We start from the raw sequence: 24,278 nt of genomic DNA, 5'->3' as shown, positions 1-24,278 counted from the left end.
GGAAAAAAAAAAAAAAACCAAACCAAAAAGAAACAATTTAGCGACAACATTTGATTACCATAAATACCATACTATGGGACCACACTGCACTTCTTCCACATTTTCTGAACACTAGTGTTCCTCCAGCAGCATGTGGGAAGGGTTTTGAAAACCCAAAATCTCTGTTGTCGTAGTAGCAGTGATGGAAGATTCTTGTTCTAATCTTGGAGGGGAAGGCATGACAGGTTTTGGCGGCATTTCCAACAGGTCACGTCTTCTTTCTAACATTTCAATCACTCTACTTATCGTAGGCCTTTCACTTGGAAATGTCTGGATACACCACAAACTCACAATGATCATTCTATTTACAATATCATTCTCCTCCATATTATTGGCCCCATTACATCCCAAATTGCTGTCTTGCTCAAGTTGAGCATAAATATAATATGGGAAATATTTCTCAGTTGAATAATTGGTTTCAACATCTATGTTCTTTCTCCCTCCAACCATATCTAATAGCATCATCCCATAGCTATAAACATCAGACTTATGTGAAACTCCACCTATATTTCTATTCCAAACTTCTGGAGCAAGATATCCTATTGTTCCTCTAACTTCTGAAATTGAAATGATGCTTTCTTTTTTAGGACAAAGCTTGGCAAGACCAAAATCTGAGATTTTGGGATAAAAATTTTCATCTAAAAGGATGTTATGTGGCTTTATATCAAAATGTAGAATTCGAGTGTTGCATCCTCTATGCAAATACTCAAGTCCTCGAGCTATCCCAATTGCAATTTGGTGCAAATTTTCCCAAGTCAAGCATAGACTATTCTTGTCTGCATTGTTGTGAATGAACTTGTCAAGAGATCCATTGGACATAAATTCATATATGAGAGCCTTTTGTTTGCCTTCAAAACAAAACCCAAGAAGTGTAACAACATTTACATGGGAAGTCTTGCTGATGCTGGCAACCTCATTGATGAAGTCTTCCCCATTCTCTTTTGATGCCTTCAATAACTTTACAGCAACAGGATAGCCATTGGGTAGTTTTCCTTTGTATACAGAACCATAACCACCTTGTCCCAATTTATCTTTAAAAGAGTTGGTCATTTTCTTGACATCTGCAAATTTATATCTTGTGAGAGCTAGAGAACCATGATTTCTAATGAAGGCCTCAATGTTTTGGTCATCCTTAGATGTCTTGCATAATCCAATTATTCCCCTCTGTGATTTTATTTTCCAAGAAAGCAGCAGTCCCATTGCTCCACTAACGACTACAGCAGTAACACCAACTGAAATGAAGAGTGGTAATGGCTTTCAGTGAATATACTTGTCAAAAGAAGCTACTATAAAGTAAGTTAAGAAAAGAACTAAAAGAAGATCTATCACCTATAATGAGTTTATTTCTTAATGCACGTCCACCTGTTCTAGCTATTATACGCAGAGAAGACAAAGTGGGGTTAGAGACGTATTAGAACCTGTATATGAAGAAAGAACAAAACAAAAGAAACACATATAAAAAGTCCAACTTAACAATTGGAAATTATGAAATGCAGATGAATGCATTAACATTGCCACTAACTTTTGAGATGACTTTTATCCTTATAGAAGGCAGAAGCAGCAGAGTTTATATTTATCAAAACCGCAGCACCCGCCACTTTTTACACAGTAATGAAAAGCAAGTTCAGGTGCAAACCAATTCAAAGTAAACCCCCATCTTTAAAATTTCAGTTGTAAGGCTCCATCTGATGCGGTTGTATTTAGATTATACAGAAAAGAAACAGTAGAAGTGATGCGACCATCATCCTCTATATTGTTTCTTTTGATGGCCCAACCGTACCTCCCTGTTCGGTTAACAAGTTGGCCATGAGGAAGAGGCGCTAGACTGGAAACATGGAAATGGATGACTTGCGACTTGCGAGTCAATGCAACTACTTCGTTGACATCTAAAATCTCCAAAATACCCTCAAGATTAAGGAGTTTCTTGACCAACATAATTGCCTTCGTTCAGTAATCTTGCCTGGGAAAGTCATTTTCTTGTCGTTGACGCTTTCATGCTATTTTTTCCCCAAAAAAATCATTTTTTATTTTAAAATAATTAATTAAAAGTTTTAAATTTGAACCATCCAAATTAAATTTGGGTGCTCATCGGTCCTGTAAACACAAAGCCTTTTTAGACTCGAGCTTCGCAATGCAAATTAACATGTGGCATCACATGATTTGTCGATGGAAATGCAAAATAACACTCTTTATGAAGTAAACTTTTGATAAGAATGGGATTTATATGGAAAGATAATTTTTTTTAAAATATTTTTAAAATTATAATTTTATTAAAAATAAAAATTAATGAACATCTTTAGAAATTATAATGCAGTTTTTAAAAATTAAAAGTCTTCAGTACTTTTGTTGTATTTAAAAAATTATTAATTTTCATTTCTTCCAAAAGTTTATACTCCCTCAGTTCAAAATATAAGACAAACTTTGTTGGATGTACTTGATTTTTTTTATAAGATAATATTCACTTTTATCTAAACATTTAATGATTTTTTTTTTTAATTTTGTCCCTCATATATTCTCTTTTATCTTTAATTCATTTAGTACATTTTTTTACTTATTCTCTTTATTAATAAGGGCATATTAGGGACAAAAAATTAGTTTATTGTTTTGAACTGATTTTAACTAATTTATTGATAAATATAAATAGATAAAATTTATCTTATATTTTAACTGGAGGGGGTATTTTTTGAATTTTAAATACTTCTTTTTTTCAATGGGAAAGAATCATTTTAAAAGTACGGCCATGCTCCGGAGGAAAGAAAAGGAGCGACGGAGGATTACTGGAAGACCTGAACAAGAACAAATGATGCCGTAAATATCAAACTTCATGGCGCCAAGGAAAGTTAAAGCATAAGCGCAAGGGAAGATGGATTCCATTTTATTGAGTTTTACTGGAAACAAGTCGTTTAGGCGTCTATCCCCTTGTATCCAATTGGAGGCAATCAATTTGAATAAAGGCATCTCTATACTGATAATTAATACGCGGTAATCACAGGCTCAAGTACAGCATAGCTAAGTATGAATTTGGCAAGTAATGAATGCACACTGAGATCATAAAAAAGGAGAGAAGGAGGTGAAGAGGCACATACCGGGAGAATCATTTGCGTTGTACAGCACAAGAAACCCTTGACCTAAAGCTTCCAGAGGGTACGTGTCAGAAGTTTCTATTGAAACCGGCACCTGAATACGATGCTTACAATTGTTAGCAAAGTAGGGGTCAATCGCGAGATCTTCCGGATAGAAAGCATAATTGTTAGGACTGGGTTTAGAGCTTGTCGAAGGCTGGCATGAGAAATTGTTTACCCCAGGCAAATAGTCTGGGCAGTCGTATAATAGGGTCATGTTCTTCACAGATGGCTCGGCGTAATGGAAGAGATTGAGCGGGGTACTCACAGAAGTGTTGGACAAATGTGAAGAACAATTATCATAGACAAGGTCCGTTCGCACCAGCGTCATATTGTGAGAGGCTGGATTAATCTGTGTGACATCGAAAGTCTGTGAACCGATTTGAATGGAAGGGTAGTCACCTTCATCTTGGGGACAATTGAGCTTGAACCCATCTTTGCCACAATAGTCGGGTCGAATTATGTCTGACCAGAAGGGGTAATCGATTTTTCCTACTGCTCCACAAGGGGTTGGGAGGCACTTCTTGTTTGGTTGAGAGCAGGAAAGTGGGAAAGAGGAAAGGAAGAAGGAGAAGGTGAGGAACAGCATATAGGCCTCCATTGTTAACTCCCTGCTTTGTGACAGCATGCTGCCTCAACATTTATCAGTCCCAGCTTTTGGTTTTGGGTCAAGGTAGACTTTGACTTCACAATGAGAGGCTGCTATCCTCTCATCATTCATTCTCATCACCCTAAATCCTCTCTTCTTCCCCATTCCACAAATATAAAGTGGGTGTTGACTATTCAATGCGTATTCCAGACGGCCCCAAATAAAAGCGTCTAATTGGTAATCGGTAATTAAAAATCGACGTCATCAAAATTTAATTTGACCGCACTATAACTTAGAAGAGTTGGATTACTGGTAAATCAAAAACCCTCTGGCAACTAAGTTGGGTACTTCGGCAGCCCAATCATAGGAGTAAACAGGGTTGCCAAGCGTTTGGTTTACTTACCCCGTGCCATCATGTTGGAGTGGGTATTTATTTGATGATTAGCAAGGAGTTTTTCTAACTGATCTCTAAAGATGTAACCAATCAAAAAAGCCTATAACAATGACAGGACATTGATTTGCATGTCACAGAGCAATTGAAGGGACTAATAGAAGGAAAAGAAAGAAACCATACTTGCAAAAGCAGGACCCGCCAAGTCACAAGGTCCGTCTGTACAATAACATGAAAATTGAGACCTATCATCTTTCATCCCACAGGCTCCTCCAGAGGCCAAGCATTTTTCACGGTCCTCCTCGTCTGCAATATACTGCATATTAAATCCTTTATCCAAAGTAACCTTCCACGATTTCAATTCCACCAAAAGAATTCACAGTGACAACCCACGTAACTGGCACCTGAAGTTGAACTAGTTCTGGGAATTGAAGCGAGAAATTGATCCAAAAAGAAAGCTTGCTTTTCTCTATCATCCCTGCACGTGATGTTGTTCCGGCGGCCGATGAAAAACCCAGGGACACGGTCATAGAATATGGTCATTTTCACAACAGTTGGGTCGAAAGAAAACAGAGTGCGGTCCAAAGAAGTGTTGTTGAAACGGAAAGAACAATTATCGTAACTTGGATGTCTGTTTGCTGACGATTAAAACTAGAGGGATCGAAATCGATCAAGGTGAAGTTTTGAGAGCGATTTGACTGGTAGCCATGTCAGGAGACAGGCACGATACTTCGAAACCATCTCTGCCACCGTAATGTAGTCGGTTTCCTCCCCAGAAAGGATAGGATATCACTTAAAGTGCGGCTGCATGTTACGCACTTATGATCATCTTTTTGACTCGGGATTGTGCCGGAGTCATTGTTAACAACAAGAGGTAGAAGAAGAAAAAGGAGTTGCAGGGTGTGTATGGAAGCATGGGACTATGGGGATTCATTGTGCTGGAGAATGAGAGTGTCAAGTGGTGTTTTCCGTGACCACTTATTGTGACTGTGTTCAAAAACAGACGAAGAGGAGAAGAGAGAGGGCCTAAGGGAGTTTCCTTTTTTTTTTTTTTTTTTTTTTAATCCCTGCAAAAGCATAGCATTTGATGCCCTCATTACAATTCACCAAATCAATTTGCAATAAATTTTTTTAAACTTTTGTCGCAAATTTTATTTTTGGCGGTAGTTTATATCTAATTGATATGAGTTAGGTCCTTTTGTAGGTATCAATAACGTTAAATAAGTCAAATTAATTTATTTGAAGCATCAAACAAATACTTAGCAATAAATGATATGGCAGAAAGCTATAAAAACATAAAATAATCTGATATTTTTATTCTGCTTAACACTATATTGATGAAGAGAATTCTCTTATAGCAATGAAACTATAAGAATACATTAGTACTTTTGAGCAAATATACAAAAATCTTCTAAACCATATATCATGCGACAATTTTTTTTTTTCACCAGAATATCATGCGACAATTAACTGTAGAATTAGCTTACTTGTGCAAAAACTTAATAGATATGTCTCAATTTACATCCATATTTGTTTACGCTGATTTCCTTGTGATCATGTTTTCCACAACAAAAAGCCCCAACAAAGTGGTTTGGCCAAGGCCAAGAGCTTGCTTACGTGTACAGATTGTTTAGATCTGTAATCTTAAATACTATATCTAATTCTTAATATAAGAGCCATTTTAACATCCAATTTGATTCTAAATATAAGCTCCTAATCTACCTTATCTCTTATATTTATTCTTTTTTTTTTAAATAGTCCTTGTAGCAGTTGTACATGTTAAAGGTTTCATTAAATAGTAGTTCTCGTTGTTACACATGATTAATAAGAGTATTTTAAGAAAAATAATATTTATTTATTACAAATAACTAACTTAACTAATTTTTTTAAGAGTTAGTACAAACTTTAGTTCCTCAAGTTTATCTTTATTTTAGTTTTTCAAACTATAGGTTTTAGTCTCTCAAGTTTCTTTTTATTTATAACGTTGTCCCTATAATCTAATAAAAAATTGGATCATTTTATCTCTTGAGGAGCAAAATCTATGATTTGAAACTTGAGGGACTAAAACTAAAATGAGGACAACCTTGAAGAACCAAATATTATATTAACTCATTTTTTTAATCTACTCAAATTAGTCAACTAACTTTTATATCAAAACTGGAGTAGTATGTGTTAATCTTGGGTTTCTTTGTGCTAATTGCTCCTATAATCATTCACGAATAATACAAGATATAAGCATTGGTTTTATATTTTACCACTTGTATAATTCTAATAATAACTGCAGTTTAAATTATAGTTTTAATATTTACAAACCAATATATTTTTATTAAAATTAAAAAATGTAAAAATATTTAAAATAAATATATGACTATAGAATAAATATAACAACAATAAAAAGCTAGTTTTTTCCTAATTATTTAAGGACCCCAAATTTTGTCACAGTTCATGTGGATAGACAATAGAGGGGATTTGGGGAAAAAACGAGAAAAAAAAAAAAAGAACTATACATGGGGGATGATTCAGTGATTATTACCGCACGACCGACTGATTGCGAACCCAGCTTTCACCTTTAGGCTCCAAAACGCGTTTTGATCTTGTCAACACTTGTCGTCTGGCCTCATTGCACTGGTGGCCGGGCCTACTCCATGCATGGGATCCAAACCTCACCATTTGGTTTACGGGTTTTAACCTTCAGGGAACGAGAAGAAACACATTCACATAAACTTCTCTTTTATTGTAAATTCCTGCCAACCAATTTTTCCGAGTTAATATGTATGAATTTGAAGTGGATTACAAGTCCATGCTTTGCACAAAATATGAAACAAGTATACTGTTTATATATATAGCTTATGAATTGTTCATTTCTTATAGATTCTATATTATTATATATAAAAGATTGACCTGTCGAAAAGTTGCGTTTATCTCAGTCGTCAACACACTGCCAGCTTCAAAATCGGAGTTCTTTTGCTCTGGAGCCATTTAATTTCCAGCGCAGTAACACAATTCCATGGCTATGTATACACCTACGCATCAGACTTCTGGGAGGTTTCCTTAGAAGTACTACTAGTTCACACGCTTCTGGAGCTGTCTAATTGTTCATATATCGCATTTGGCGTTGGAAAGCTCAAAAGTTTGATATTTTGCTTTTGATACTTTTCATCTGGCTAAAAGGGTATTAAGCAATTTTAAATTACATCTCTGCATATATATCTCATTGAATACTATAGATTTACTGTTTAAGAAGTCCAGTAGTTATAAATATTCTCCTACCATATCTTTTTCATCAATAAGTATATGTTGATGCCCAAGCTAAGATATGCTTGATGCCAGCTTCTAATGACATGATGCTAAAAGCAGTTAACATATGTCACTTGAAACTTGGCTAAAGGTTCACTTTATTGATATTGGAAGGAAAGAAAAAGGGATGCTAAGCAATTAACTTTAGGAATCACAGTCATAATCTAGGAAAGAATTTCTGAGGCCTAAAATATAGATTTGATAATATAGACACAACATTGCTCTAATAAGAGCTCAGATCTTGTGGAAATCTGAGGAGAATGATAATTAAAAACCATCTAACAAAATTAATATAAAATGAGAACATGTATAATACTTGAACTTCAAAATTTATTGCTCAAACTTTTATATAAGTCTTTACTTTGGACTAATTTTCTTATAAGGTCTTTACTTCTCATTCTTCCAATCTACTTCTCCTGTTGAATGGAAGTATAACTGGCTTTGGTGGCATTTGCAATGGGTTTAGGCTTCCTTCTAACATTTCAATCACTCTACTCATTGTAGATCTTTGAGCTGGAAATGTTTGGATGCACCACATACCCACGATGGTTATTTTTCTGACAATATCGTTTTCCTCAATGGTGTTTGCCCCATTTTGTCCCAAATCTTTGCCTTGCTCCAGTTTATCATAAGTAGAGTCAAGAACATAATTCTCAGTTAGGAAATAGGATTCCATAGTCACATCCTTCAACACTCCAACTATGTCTAATAACATTACTCCATAACTATAAACATCAGATTTATATGAAACCCCACCTATATTTCTATTCCAGACTTCTGGTGCAAGATACCCAAGAGTCCCTCTAGCTTCTAAAAGCGAAATAATGCTTTTTTTCCTAGGACAAAGTTTAGCAAGTCCAAAATCTGTGATCTTAGGGTAAAAGCGTTCATCCAAAAGGATATTATGTGGCTTTATGTCCAAATGTAGAATTTGAGTATTGCATCATATATGCAAGTATTCAAGCCCTCGAGCTATCCCAATTACAATTTGAAACAAACTTTCCAAGTCAAGGACAAGTTCATTTCATTTTCCTTGTTGCGAATCAATTTGTCAAGAGATCCATTGTACTTCATATATGAGAGCCTTCTTCTCGCCTTCCAAACAAAATCCTAGAAGGGTAGCAATGTTAACATGAGAAGTTCTACTGATACTGGCAACTTCATTAATAAATTCTTCCCCATTTCCTTTGAATGGATTCAGAATCTTTACAGCAACAAGACAACCATTGAGTAGCTTACCTTTGTATACAGTGCCATAACCACCTTCTCTCAGTTTAACTTGCAAAGATTTGGTGATTTTCTTTATATCTTCAAATCTATATCTTGTGAAAGCCAAAGGTTCTTGGCTTTTAATAAACGCCTCAATTTGCTGGTCAACTTTAGATGTCTTCTAGAATCTTATCTTCTCTCTCAATGCTTTCATTTTGCAACAGAAAATAGCAATACATATTAAAAGTGTTCCAGTTGCTCCACTTGCAAAACCTATGACACATAGTAGATAAATGTCTGAATAGAAAATATGACAGATTCAACACTAGTCTTCTGAAATAAATGACACGCTCATTAAAACCACCCAGCTAAAGTAGTTATAATTAACAAGGAGGTGTGAAAATAGTAAGAAATATCATCTGATATGTAATACTGAATTATACTATACTATAATTGGTTTTTAATATAAGACTTTTTTTTACTAATTTTGAGAGATTAAGAAAGTTATTAAATTACTTAAATATAACATATGTTATATGATTTCTCTAAAATAATTTTATGAAGCATTTGATTATATATCAATTTACAAGTGAGACAAATTAGTTTGAAAAAAATAATAAACATAAATAATTTAAAGTAATTTAGTAGCTCCATTAATTTTTTCAAATTAGTCGGCTAAGTCTTATAATAAGGACATGAAATAGTAGATGTAGTATGTAAAGTAAATAAAAGAAACATATGGAAGTAGAAGATCAATCAACCCATTATTACCTATTATAAGTTCCATCTTCAAATTGCTGGAATTTTCTGTAACCATGAGCAAGAGAAATGAGAGTTATACACATAGGTAAATATCCATACACACACAGAGTTGCTCAAAGCGTTAACCTAAATAGGAAACAAGCGAGGCAACGAGTTTTATCTTCATCCTACTACACAAACCAAACTACTAATAAGTTTTCTACAATGTGATATACTCCTCTGGTCCTAATATAAGACTCATTTAACTAATTTGATTAGATTAAGAAAGTTAGGTAAGTTAGTTAATTATAAGAAATGTGACACGTTTTTCCTAAAACAAAATAATCATCTTTTTTAATACCTCATCTCCCTCTTATACTTGATTATGGTTAAGGGAGTATCCATGGGAGTAATTTAGGAAAAATTGATAAATCGGAGAAATAGGTCTTATATTTAGGACCAAAACCAACTCAACAATTGGGTCCTATATTAATGATTGGAGGAGTACTATTTAACGAATAAAATAGTAAGACAAGAACGGGGAAACTGATACGGATAATGCAGAGCAACAGAAGGGCCTAATAGTAGGAAGTGAGGAAGAAGCCATACTTGGACACTCCAAGTTATAAGATCCGTGATAAATCCTGATTTTATATTGATTTTTCATATCTTATTTAGGATTTTTATCAATTAAATTGGGTTTAATTGCATTGATTATGATTAATTTGGATTAACTGTGATTAGATGAAAATTTTGCTAAAAAAGGCAAAAATATGATATTTTTATTATTTAGTTTAACTGATTGATTTTTTGGGGGAAAAAAAATGATATCACAGTATCTTAGATTTTGTTATAAAAAATTTGGGAGAAATTGCAACGTTTGAATTTAGGTTTAGAGGAGCATCATCATCACCTTGTAGAGGGAGAAAAAGATGGAACTGAGGCGGCAAGGCTTGATATTATTCATCTTCACACACACACACATATATATATGTGACCACATGCAGAGAGCAGTAGGACGCCACCCCCACAATCACCATCATCTTACGAAACCCAACGTCATATACCCACCTTCATCATCGTCTTGACCACTGACCGCCACACTAACCATCCTTCATCATCTTCCTCTTCCACCATTCACCATCACCCCTTAAACCATCCACACGCACAACCCATACGCACGAAACCAACCACAATCATCATCATCGTATTCAAAGCAGAGAGAGGAGAACAAGACAGAGACAGGGGAGACAGCAAGTAGCGACCCTTCTTGTCTGTGTGAACACCGGCATTGCTCTGTTACTGCCTTCTTGTTCACTGCCTTCGGCCAGACCCCACAGTGCCTATTTCTTCTTCTTCTATGGCCGCGTTGCACATTGAGCTAATGTTGGCAGAATCTCAAACCATGTGCAGCTAATTTCACTGAGCTTCTTGGAGATGGAGGATTGGGTTTGAGCTTCAGAGTTAATTAGGGGAGTTTTTTTGTTTCAATTCTTTTAATTTAATTGAGTAATGGATTTTCAAAGTTAAAACTGATATTATTTAATTAAATTTCTTGAGGTTACTAATTGCAATTCTTAGTTTGGAATTGAATTTTTGTGATTATGATTAGATTTTGCAATTTGAGATTTTCATAATTATATCTAGTTTGAAGTTCTATGTGGTTGTGCTATTCTCTCATAGTTTGTATGGATTTTATAATTACATAGTACTTGTTGAATATCTCAAGTTGAGTGTTCTTTGCGTAGAGACCCAAATTGCATTAAGTTAATCCTAATTGTACAGTAATTGGTTTTCAACGGTAATTTTTAATTGGTGGTTGTAGTTAGAGTTTTAGGACATCCATTAATTAAGATTTCTTGACTTAATCAGTGATTAAGGTTTTGATTTTGAATTAGTAAACAAAATAACTCCCAGATCATTTTGAGCAAAGATAACCCAATTTTCATTTTCCAAGAAGCATTATCTCATATCTCCTTAAAATCCAAATTTTATCATTTGCTACCTTTTTAATTAATTTTTCTTTCAATTTCAATTTCAATTTCAAATATTCTTTTCATTTTTTATAAAAAAATCCAAAAAATATTTAGAATTGTTTTTAATTTATTTGCAAAGTAGTTTTTAAATTTGAAAAACCAAAAAGAAACCCTTTTTAATAGCAATTTTGATTTTTAGTTAATTTAGAACTTTGGTAATTTTTTTGGCTCCAATAAGAGAACGACTTTGGTTTACATCACTATATTATATTCTAAATCAAATTTAATTTGACCCAAGGCAACATTGAGGGTCAAATTTGGCATCGTTGCCGGGGAGCCATAGGCTTCTTGGTTAGCTAAGCGTCAATTTTGCTAATTGACTGGGGTTTTTTCTCTTGTTAGTTCTCTTTAACTTAGTTATAGTATTTAGAGAGTCTTTAGTCTTAGGATTGAGTCTTAATTTGTTCTTTTTGGTCGCATATCTCACAGTTTTTGGTTTGCATTTTGCATATTTTTCTTTTAGCAATTGCATATAGATTCATTTCATATTTGCATTATACTGTTGCATGACAAGAGACAACCAACCTTTAGTTTACGATCCTGAATTAGAGTTAACCCTTAGAGATTTAATAAAAGAAAAAAGAGCTAAGGAAGTAAGAGGCAAAGATAATATTCAAAGGGAAGAACCTAGTCTGTCAAGTGCTTCAACTGACTCTAGTCACTCTAAGTCTGAAACTGAATTTAACATGGATGGTACTATCCTTAATGAAAATAATCGAAATAATAATAGGGGCGGTAATGGAGAAGACATAGTAGGCGAAAATAATAGGGAAAATAACGACAATCATAGGAGAAGAACCATAAGAGAAGCCACTACCTATGATGTGAATTATAATCATTTTACTACTGCTTGCCCTAATTTTGATGTGAATTTTGAGATTAAAGGTTTTCTCATTAACTCACTTCCTAAATTTCATGGTTTAACAGGAGAAGATCCCTACCTTTACTTGCAATCTTTGTCAATGATTTGCTAGAGCATGAAACCTATCGAAGCATCTCTAGATCAAGTTTTGTGGAAAGTTTTTCACTTATCCTTGGAGAGTAAGGCAAGGGAGTGGTATATGAGTCTTTCAAGACATGTAGCGAATGCTTATCACAGTTGGGGAAACTTAAGAAAAGAATTTTTGGAGAAGTACTTTCCTGCCTCTAGAAATTCATTAATGAGGAAGGAAATTTATTCTACACGGCAAGAATTCGATGAGTCCCTCTATGACTATTAGAACCGTTTTCAAGACCTCCTGTCAAGATGCCCTCACCATCAGATACCAGATGAGCAATTAGTACAATACTTTTATGATGGGCTGAAAATTCAAGATAAGGTATGTTGGATGCCGCCTTAAGAGGTTCACTGATTGACCTCACTACTGTAGAGGCTTGGGATCTGATTAAGAAAATGGCTTTAAATCACCAGTAATACAATGTGAGGGACACTAAAGAAGTGCATAAGTTGGGAGCATCAACAGTTTACTCAAGAAGAATAGACAGTCTTGAGTTTAAAGTTGACTCTTTGGAAAGTAAAATGACCTCTCAACTATCTCTTATCAATGCAGAGTTGAAAAACATGAATGTGCATCATCCACTAACTCCAATGGATCTTACTGCACCTAGCTGTGAACATTGTGGTTCTGTGATGCATATTTCTAGTGTATGTCCTAATCAGTATGAAGAGATATCTACTGTCTATCAGGGTCGGCCAAATCAGAAGTGGGATCCTTATTCTAATATGTATAATGAGGGTTAGAAATTGAACCCTAGACTTGGCTGGAGAAATGAGGAAAGCAAGGCTTTAAGTAGATTTCAACAAGGTAGAGGAGCTGGTCTATCCACTAACCAGTTCCCAAACAAATAGTAAGCCTTGACTGTTCCACCAAAGGATGACACTAATCAGCTCTTATATAATATGATGACATTGATGAAAGAGGAAAGGGCTTCTAATGCCAATCAATTCAATACCCTTGCTTTCCTAATACAAAAAGATTCTTCCAAAAATGATGCCAGGATTAATACCTTAGAGAGAAGAATTGAGCAATGGGAGAAAAAAACTGAGAATATCAACTCCTATGTCACTCAGCTATCTAACAACATGAGTGACCAACAAGCTAGAAGTAGTGGCACCATTCTTTCAAATATTGTCATAAACCCCAAGGGTTTGAATGAAATCACACTGTGAAGTGGGAGGCAAGTAAGGTTCAGTGAAGAGGATGAGGAATCAGTAGATAAGGAGATTGAGTGTGATAAGCCTCTTCCCACACCTACAAGGGTTAAGAATTATGAGAGCAGAAAAGAGAGAGAATTGCTAGCTGACAAGAAGTCAACCATTCTGAATAGCGAAGAAGCAATATCTGAAAGAAACCATGAGTGAGTAACTTCAAAAGAGCATGTTGAGTCATCTAAGCATGGAGCCGATAAGCTCAATGATAAAGAGGTAAATCTCAAAGACCTTCCTTTTCCTAATTCATACTTGATGAGCAAAAGAAAGACTGAAACTAAGCATGAAAAAGATATTATTGATTCGTTTAGTAGAGTGGAAGTCAATATTCCTTTGCTTGATCTTGTGAAGAGGGTTTCTGCTTATGCCAAATACCTTAAAGACCTGTGTACCCATAGGAAGAAGTTTAGACTAAATGAAAGAGTCCAAGTGAACTCAAATGTGTCTGCCCTGTTTAAACCTCAAATCCCTGTGAAATGCCAAGACCCTAGATCCTTTACCATCCCTTGCACTATAGGAAAAGTTTCTATAAGGGGAGCCTTGTTAGATCTTGGGCAGCTATTAATGTCATGCCTAAGTCCATAAACACTTCACTAGGAGTCAAGACTCTTAAGTCAACCACTATAGTACTCCAGTTATTTGATAGGACTATTAGGTATCTGGAAGGCATCATAAAGGATATTTTGGTCCAGGTTAAGGATTTAGTCTTTCCTGCTGATTTTTATGTACTTGATATGTCTTCTGAGCTTGTTCATGACACCACACTGATTCTTGGTAGACCTTTCTTGAGGACTGCTAATACTATGATTAGCATGAAAGAAGGTACCATCACTATGGAAGTAGGAGATCATAAGGTTTGTTTTAACATGTATGAAGCAATGAAGCATCCTTATGAAGATTATTCTCTTTTGGGTGTTAATATGATTGATATTGCTATTGATGATGCTTGTTCTAAGTTTGAATTGCAAGATGATTCCTCTAGTTTTGAATTTTATTTACTTGATTCTGCTGATGATGAGGATGACACTATTTGTTCTTTTTCATCTCTTTATTCTTTTCCTTCTACTTGCTCATGTGGAGCTGATGTAACATGCCTTAACTGTACAGTAGTTAATTGCATGCTTTCCATTACAGAAACATTTACTATTTTATCTACTGATTCGCATGAGTTCCATTCCTTCTACTATCAGTGATGATTCTCTTGGAGAAAGGTTTTCTGTTGATGTTTCAGATGATTCTAGCATATTGGAGGCTGACACTGCAGTGGCAATTGATGAAGTTGGCTCGCCTCAGCGAACATGCTTGACTGAAGACAACGGAAATAGTCCACTTTTAGCGATTCCACCTGCTCATATGATGCAGAGACACCTTGAGTTAAAGGATTATTCTCAGTCCCTTACATCTGCTAACTTATCTACTTTTAATTCTTTTCATACCATGAGATATTTGAATGAGTTGTTATCGAGTGATGATTTAGGTATGCAAAAGAATTCATCCAAGGCAATTGCTATAATAGATCAACTTGATATTAGTTCAACGCTTGGAAAAGTTAGAGATTGTAAAGCTAGCCACATGGGACCTGAGCTGTCACTAGTTGAAAGCAAGGGGAGTAATATGTTCTCTCTTGAACTTCAATAACTAATTCCTTCTATTGTGCAACCACCTGTCATTGAATTAAAACCTCTTCCCCCTACTGTGAAGTATGCTTTCCTAGAGTTTGATGAGCGATTACCTATCATTATTCCTAACTCCCTTCTAAGGTTGAGGAAGAGAGATTCCTTGCTGTATTGAGAGAGCATAAGAGGGCTATTGGGTGGATTTTAGTGGACATTCCAGGGATTAGTCCAGCCATTTGCACACATAGCATCTTGCTTAGTGAAGGTTCCAAACTAGTGAGACGACCCCAGAGAAGACTAAACCCCCTTATCTTTGATGTGGTTAAGAAGGAAATCACTAAACTTCTGAGTGCTGGAATCATCTATCCCATATCTGATAGCGAGTGGGTTAGTCTGGTACATGTAATGCCCAAAAAGAGTGGGGCTACTGTGGTTAGAAATGACTAGGATGAGCTTATTCCTATGAGAATTCAGAATTCCTAGCGTGTGTGCATAGATTACAAAAAACTTAACAATGCTACATGAAAAGATCATTTTCCTCTTCCTTTCACAGACTAGATGCTTGAGAGACTTGCAGGCAAATCTCACTACTGTTTTCTAAATGGTTTCTCTGGGTACTTTCAAGTACCTATTGCACCAGAGGACCAAGATAAAACCACTTTCATGTGTCCTTTTGGTACTTTCGCCTATCGTAGGATGCCTTTTGGACTATGTAATGCTCCAGGGAATTTCTAGCATTGTATGATGGCTATATTCTGTGATTTCTTAGAAGAATGCATGGAAGTCTTTATGGATGATTTCACTGTTTATGGTAGTTCTTTTGATGATTGTCTTGTTAGTTTTGCAAGAGTTTTGAAAAGATGTATTGAAAAGAATTTGATTTTGAACTTTGAAAAGTGTCATTTCATGGTCAATGAAGGGATGGTGCTAGGTCATTTGATTTCTAGAAAGAGAATTGAAGTTGATAAAGCTACGATTGAGGTTATATCTTCTTTGCCTTATCCTACTTGTGTTAAAGATATTAGATCATTTTTGGGTCACGCAGGATTTTATAGGCAGTTTATAAAAGATTTCAACAAGATTGCTTTACCTCTCTCAAAGCTTTTACAAAAAGATATGAAATTTGATTTTGATGATTCTTGTACAGTTGCTTTTGATGATTTAAAGCCTAAACTCATTTCTCCTCCTATTCTTGTTGCCCCTAACTGGACTTTGCCCTTTGAGATTTCATGTGACGCTTCTAATTTTGCTGTAGGAGCTATGTTAGGCTAGAGGGAGGAGAAGCTCTCAAGAGTTATTGCCTATGCTTCGAAAACATTGGATACAGCTCAAATCAACTACACAAAAAAAAAAAGCTGTTTGCAATTGTTTTCACTTTAGAAAAGTTTAGGCCTTACTTATTAAACTCTCATGTGACTGTTTTCACTGATCACGTAGCTATTTGCTATCTTCTTAAGAAACCACAATCTAAGCCAAGATTGATTAGGTGGGCATTACTTCTCCAGGAATTTGACATTGAAATAAAGGATCCAGTAGTGGCAGAGAACCATGTAGCTGATCACTTGAGTAGGCTACCAAATGATACACAGGAAGTAGACTCTTCTGAACTCACCTGTGATTCCTTTCCTGATTCAGTTTTATGTGCCTTGGCTATTAAAGAGCCTTGGTATGCGCATATTGTTAATGACTTAGCCCTCCTTTTATGTCTAAATTTTAGGTACAAAAACGTCAGATCGAATCAAGACATTAGATTTGGGATGCTCCTCATCTGTGGTGGATGTGTAGTGATCAAGTCATAAGAAAGTGTGTGCCTAATAAAGAGTTTGAGTCTATTATTGCAACTTGCCATTCCATGGCTTGTGATGGTCATTTCAGTATAAGGAGAACATCTAGAAAGATTTTAGAATTTGATTTTTATTGGCCAACCCTTTTTAAAGATTCTTATGACTTTTGTTGGTCCTGTGACAAATGTCAATGTTTTGGAGGGTTAGGTAATAGACATGAAATGCCTCAACAACCTTTACTACTTTGTGAAATCTTTGATGTTTGGAGAATTGACTTCATGGGTCCCTTTCCTTTGTCCTTTGGTTTTATATATATTCTTCTAGCTGTTGATTATGTTTCCAAAGAAAAGATGACGCCCAGGTAGTTTCTAAGTTTCTTAAGTCCAACATTTTCTGTAGGTTTGGGATTCTAAGGGCTGTGGTGAGTGATAGAGGTACACATTTTTGTAATAAGGTAGTAGATAACCTGCTTTCTAAATTTGGTGTTACTCATAAAGTCTCCACTACATATCACCCCCAAACTAATGGTCAAGCTGAAGTGTCCAATCGAGAAGTGAAACAAATATTGGAGAAGATAGTCAAACCATCCAAGAAAGATTCGAGTCTATGATTAGGAGAAGCACTGTGGGCCTACAGAACTGCCTATAAGTCAGCAATTGGAATGTCTCCTTACTGCTTAGTCTTTGGCAAAGCATGCCAACTACCAGTGGAATTGGAGCATAAAGCATATTAGGCAGTCAAACAGTGCAATATGAACTTGGAATCTTTTGGGATGGACAGAAAGTTACAGCTACAAGAATTAGAGGAGTTGAGATTGGAGGCTTATGAGAACTCTTAACTTTACAAGGAGAAGATAAAATTTATGCATGATAAGGGTCTCTACGGAAGAATTTCAAGGTGGGAGACAAAGTACTGATGTTTAAGGCCAGATTCACATTTAAACAAGGAAAGTTCAACACTTGTTGGGATGGGCCTTACACAGTCACAAAGGTGCACAATTTTGGAATGGTAGAGCTTCTTAATGAGGAGACTAGAGCAAAGCTTTAAGTCAATGGTCACCTTTTGAGGCTTTACCATGAGAATCATCGACCTCCATGACTCAAAGATTGTTTCTTTCCTTCACTTATTTACTTACTTTTGCCTTGTGAATGCTCGTGATATGTTTTGGGACTTTAGTTTGTGGAATAAGTATGGGGGAGAAACTTCTTCAGTAGGAAAAGTAGAGTAGCTTTTAGTTAGTTCATTTTTTTTTCAATTCAATAAATGCTGTTTCTTTTTCAATTCAATAAATCCTCTGAGCTCTTGCTTAATCTTCTACACACTTAGTCATTATTATTTATTTGATCTTACTCTCCATATTGTTTTGACTTATCTCTCACACTTCTCTCCCTTCTTGAAGTGATATGTTGTGCTCAAATCTTGAATCAGACTTCACACCTTTCCACTTTTGCTGAGAGTTAAGTTAAATACAATGTGAGTTTTATACATTGAGGACAATGTATTGATTAAGTGTGTGGGAGAGATAGTATTTTGGTGAATTTGGCTTTGAAACTGAGCTTAACTAAAAAATTGAGGTCTTCAAAAAATTTTCTAGACCGTTCTTGATGCAATTGCTATTCTTCTTTGCATCTTGCTACTGCTGTGAGGCATTATTGCTGTTATGTTAACCATCTTTCTGTTATTTAGATGGTTCAATTTTGCCTCTTTGAATGGTTTATATGACTTTTTGAATGGATTTTATGCTGAACTGTCTGCTGCATGCTTTTGAGCTATGATATTTTAAGTTGTATTGTTGTTACTTTTAACATATTAAGCTTGAATCTTGTTGTTGCTCTATATGTCTTCCAACCTTTCAAAGCACTTTGCTTGAGCTTTTGCAATCCTCTTGAAAATTTAAATCCTTGCAATTTTACTAATGCTTTGAAGAATGTTGCTTGCTCTTAGTTAAATGTGGTGCTTTAATTGAGTTTCATTTATAGAATGAGCATAAGAAGTTCTTGAGTTAGTGCTTTATGATTAGCTTGTGTACAAACGTCTAATGTGAGTGTTCAATTGGAAGATAACCCCTGTTGGAAGGATATTGAGCCTAAACTTTGTTTTCATCTAGAGTGTTAATCACCTAAGTTAATCATCCTCTAGAACTTGTAGAAAGTCTTTGTCTAATCTTAACGGTGCTTTAGTAAATGAATATGATAGGGGCATTCGTTTCAACACCCATTTTCCCAAACACAAGCCTTTTTTTAATTATCCATTGCACAACCCCTTTGAACCATTCACTTTTCAAAAATTCATTGATCATAGCAAGTTGATTTGTATGTCATCACATTAAAGTTCATTATAGGATCTTATCCTTTTAATATATGTTATGCATCATTATTTTTGCCATTGTTTATTTGCTTAGTCAATTCAAGTTGCTTAGTTTGGAATATTCAAAAAAAAAAAGAGAAAAAAAAGAAAAAAAAAAAGAAAAAGAAAGAAACAAAAAAACAAAAAGCATTCTCCTTAGAACCTTGTAAATATTGAGTCCGATGCATGTGCTTCAAAGTCATTGAGAAAGATGCTATTAGCTAAGAGTTATTAAGGTCATGATGCATGCATGTCTCTTGCTATGTTCTTTATTCGTTCCATTTGACTATATTTTCCAACACCACAACCCTCTTAAAGACCCCTTGATTCATGAGCTTTTGCACTGTTAATGATTTGAAATTTAGACTTTTTACAAGCGTATGGTAGGGCTTAGCTTAGGAGGATTGGAGTGAAATTACCCACTTGTAAAAGATAAGAGAAACACTTAATCCCCTTGAGTGCTTCCTGTTCCTTCATTCCCATTGGATTAATTGTGCATCTTGTCTAATCCCTTTGTACTAACTCTTGGGTGACTTATGAGAATTTGAAGGATAAGTTAATTAAATTTTCACATTCATACTTTGAGCTTGTTTCATTCTTAATTGTCTTTAGTAATCGCTTGTGTTTCGTTGCTTTGTCCAAGAGTACAAAGGCTCAAGTGTAAGGGAATTTGATAAATCGTAATTTTATATTGATTTTTCATATCTTATTTGGGATTTTTATCAATTAAATTGGGTTTAATTGCATTGATTATGATTAATTTGGATTAACTGTGATTAGATGAAAATTTTGCTAAAAAGGGCAAAAATATCATATTTTTATGATTTAGTTTAACTGATTGATTTTTTGGAAAAAACAAAAAAGATATCACAGTATCTCTATTTGGGAGAAATTGCAACATTGGAATCTAGGGTTGGAGGAGCATCATCATCGCCTTCTAGAGGGAGAAAAAGATGGAACTGAGGCGGCAAGGCTTGATATTATTCATCTTCACACACACATATATATGTGACCACACGCAGAGAGCAGTAGGACGCCACCCCCATAATCATCATCATCTTACGAAACCCAACGTCATATACCCACCTTCATCATTGTCTTGACCACTGACCGCCACACTAACCATCCTTCATCATCTTCCTCTTCCACCATTCACCATCACCCCTTAAACCATCCACATACACAACCCATACGCACGAAACCAACCACAATCATCATCGTCGTCTTCAAAGCGAAGAGAGGAGAACAAGACAGAGACAGGGGAGGTAGCGAGTAGCTACCCTTCTCGTCTGTGTGAACACGGGCATTGCTCTGTTACTGTCTTCGGCCAGACCCCACAGCGCCTATTTCTTCTTCTTCTATGGCCGCGTTGCACATTGAGCTAATATTGGTAGAATCTCAAACCATGTGCAACCGAGCTTCTTGGCGATGGAGGACTGGATTTGAGCTTCAGAGTTAACTAAGGGAGTATTTCTATTTCAATTCTTTTAATTTAATTGAGTAATAGATTTTCTGAGTTAGAATTGATATTATTTAATTAAATTTTCTGAGGTTATTGGTTGTAATTCTTAGTTTGAAATCGAATTTTTGTGATTGGGATTAGATTTTACAATTTGAGATTTATATAATTATATCTAGTTTGAAGTTCTATGTGATTATGCTATTCTTTCATAGTTTGGATAAATTTTATAATTACATAGTACTTGTTGAATATCTCAAGTTGAGTGTTCTTTGCGTAGAGACCTGAATTACATTAAGTTAATCCTAATTGCACAGTAATTGGTTTTCAATAGTAATTTTTAATTGGTGGTTGTAGTTAAAGTTTTAGGACATCCATTAATTAAGATTTCTTGACTTAATCAGCGATTAAGGTTTTGATTTTGAATTAGTAAACAAAATAACTCTCAGATTATTTTGAGCAAGGATAACCCAATTTTCATTTTCCAAAAAGCATTATCTCATATCTCCTTAAAATCCAAATTTTATCATTTGCTACCTTTTTAATTAATTTTTCTTTCAATTTCAATTTCAATTTCAAATATTCTTTTCATTTTTTATAAAAAAATCCAAAAAAATATTTAGAATTGTTTTTAATTTATTTGCAAAGTAGTTTTTAAATTTGAAAAACCAAAAAGAAACCCTTTTTAATAGCAATTTTGATTTTTAGTTAATTTAGAACTTAGGTAATTTTTTTGGCACTTTGGTTTGCATCACTATATTACATTCTAAATCAAAATTTTGACCTAAGGCGACACCGAGGATCAATCCGTCTCGGCAATAACAAGAAAATGCAGACCCATGGACAACGCTACCGCAGGTTCCTCCAGATTCCACGCATTGTTGGCAGTAAACCGAGTCTGCATAGAAGTTTTCTAACATCTGAGATACCATGTAAATAATTAAAAAAAGTATGACAAGAACAGAACACTGATACGCATAATGCAGAGCATCTGAAGCGCCAAATCGAAGGAACACAGACAGGAAAGTGGGAAAGAGGAAAGGAAGAAGGAGACGGTGAGGAGAAGCATGCAGGCCTCCGTTGCTAACTCCCTGCTTTATGACAGCATGCTGTCTCAACATTTATCAGTCCCAGCTTTTGGTTTTGGGTCAAGGCAGACTTCGACTTCACAATGAAAGGCTGCTATCCTCTCTCCTTATTCATTCTCATCATCCTAAAATCCACTCTTCTTCCCCATTTCACAAATATATGAATAAAAGTGGGTGTTGACTATTCAATTCCTCCTTCCAAGTACACAATCAGGAAACAACCACTCACTTCCCCTTCTCCTTTTTCATACTATTTTCAAAATGGCCCCACTTGTTAGTTTTAATTACTCTTTCTAACAAAAATCTGATTGCTAAAATGATACCATTAAAGTCTTGTGCATACCAACAGTACTATTAATATTTTTGTACCAATAAAATTGAAATATTTTATAATTTACCAAGGAGTCACTATTCAATTATGGTCACATTGGGGAAATTTCCAGTTGTAAATGAAGATCAAGTTTTGTCTTTCCTAAATGTGTGATTTTATATTTCTATTTTTTTTTCCTATTACAAACTTTTTTCTTTTCCCTGTTCAAATGTTTTCAGGTTGATTGTAGATATAGATACTGTTTTGATATAAATTATGATAACTATTCAAATCGGTAATTAAAGCTACCTCATTAAAATTTAATTTGAGCTTACTACAACCAAGAAAGTTGGATTACTGGTAAATAAAAATGAGCTGGGCACTATAGCAGATAAATCATATAGTAGCAAACAGGGCGACCAAGCCTTTGGTTTGTTTCATCGTGGATTGGGTACTTTATTTGATTAATAACTTTCAATTTTGTTAAGACTTCAACTATCAAATATTCCTACCAAACAAGCTAAAGGCTTAATTAACAATGTGAAGGTGAATGAAGTGAAATAAAATGCAGAAAAATCTAACTTCCTAAGAATGAATCATGAGTGCCTCAGGGAGTCTCCTTAGTGACATCATCACCTCTGGTTCGTGGAGAGTACTCTAAAATCTATTATTCTCTGTTGGAAACTAGCAAGGAGTTTTTCTAAGTGATCTCTGAAGATATAACAAATCAAAAAAGCCTATGACAAGAACAGAATACTGATTTGCATGTCGCAGAGCAATTGAAGGGCCTAATAGAAGGAACAGAAAAAGAAGCCATGCTTGCAAAAGCAGGACAGGCCAAGTCATAAGTCTGATTTGCAAGTCGCAGAGCCATTCCATTCCTTTTTTGCAGTTGCCGTTGTCTGCAATATTCTGCACATTAAACGTTATCCAAAGGAGTCTTCAACTATTCAATGCCACCAAAAGGGTCCACAATGACACCCCACGTAACCGGCACCTGAAGTTGAATCCCACAGTGTTGAACAAGTTCCGGGAATCGAGGCAACAGAAATTGACCCAAAAAAGAAAGCTTTTTCTCTATAATCCCTGCACGTGTTGTTGTTCCAGCCGATGGAATACCCAAGGGCACAGTCATAGAATATGGTCATGTTCACAACGGTTGGATCGAAGGGAAACAGAGTGGGGTCCAAAGAAGTGTTGGTGAAACGGAAAGAACGATTGTCGTAGGTTGGGCCGTCTGTTCGCACCATTTGACGATAAAACGAGAGGAATCGAAATCGATGAAGCTGAAGTTTTGAGAGCCAATTTGAATGGAAGCAATGTTAGGAGATGCGCAAGTGATAATGGAATCCGTTTCCTAGCCGGAAAGGGTACGATATCTGTGATCATCTTTTGAACTTGGGGATTGTGGCAGAGTCGGTGTTAACAAGAGGTAGAAGAAGAAGGAGTTGCAGAGTGTGCATGGAAGCATTCGATTATGGGGATTCCTTACGTTAGAGAATAAGAGTGTCTAGTGGTGTTTTCGATAAGCACTTAATGTGATAGTTGAAAGAAAACAGAGGATGAGGAGATGAGGAGAAGAGACGGAACCTAATGGAATTAAAATAATTATTTAAAAAAAAAGAAAAAAAATTAAATCTAGACCATCTAAATCTTATCTGAATGATATAGTAAAGATGAGCTCTGAATACTCATATTTAAGATGAGCAACCAAACTCGTTCCAAACCTAACGAAATTGTGTACCTTTTTTTCTATTTTCAATGCCATGTAACTTGGGTGCTTAGTTTAGCTTTTTCCTGGATGTACGTCCTACTCTGCATAATACATTATGCCAAACCCACACCAAAATATTAAACCACATTGAATTTCATCTCTTTCATCATTTCATCATAATGCAAACAAGCTACTCTTCCTCGATCAAAGTTAGCTCGATTAGATTAAAATCTTTAACCTCAAAACCTTGACCTATAATATGAGTAGGATCTACAGGATCCTCCATGAAACTTCTCGCTGCCTTTCCAAGAACAGGAACTGTAGTACT

At 35.3% G+C, this 24,278-nt stretch overlaps 1 protein-coding gene across 1 annotated transcript; it reads right to left on the bottom strand.

Annotated features, from left to right (window-relative positions):
- Positions 1-23,486, bottom strand: LOC114755475 (LEAF RUST 10 DISEASE-RESISTANCE LOCUS RECEPTOR-LIKE PROTEIN KINASE-like 2.5). The gene is made up of 4 exons (XM_028944354.1): positions 23,234-23,486; positions 22,994-23,138; positions 16,340-16,344; positions 1-1,055 (listed from the first exon to the last, which is right to left on the bottom strand). The coding sequence occupies exons 1-4, from the start codon at positions 23,484-23,486 to the stop codon at positions 112-114; spliced, it is 1,347 nt and encodes a 448-aa protein (XP_028800187.1). The 3' UTR covers positions 1-111.
- Between the last annotated feature and the right edge of the window lie 792 nt (positions 23,487-24,278).

This window comes from Neltuma alba, unplaced genomic scaffold, assembly GCF_004799145.2.
Source record: "Neltuma alba isolate B1F8T4 unplaced genomic scaffold, ASM479914v2 tig00010270_pilon, whole genome shotgun sequence".
NCBI lineage: Eukaryota > Viridiplantae > Streptophyta > Magnoliopsida > Fabales > Fabaceae > Neltuma > Neltuma alba.
The sequence above is the reverse complement of the archived record's forward strand: the minus strand, read 5'-3'. Positions and strand labels throughout refer to the sequence as shown.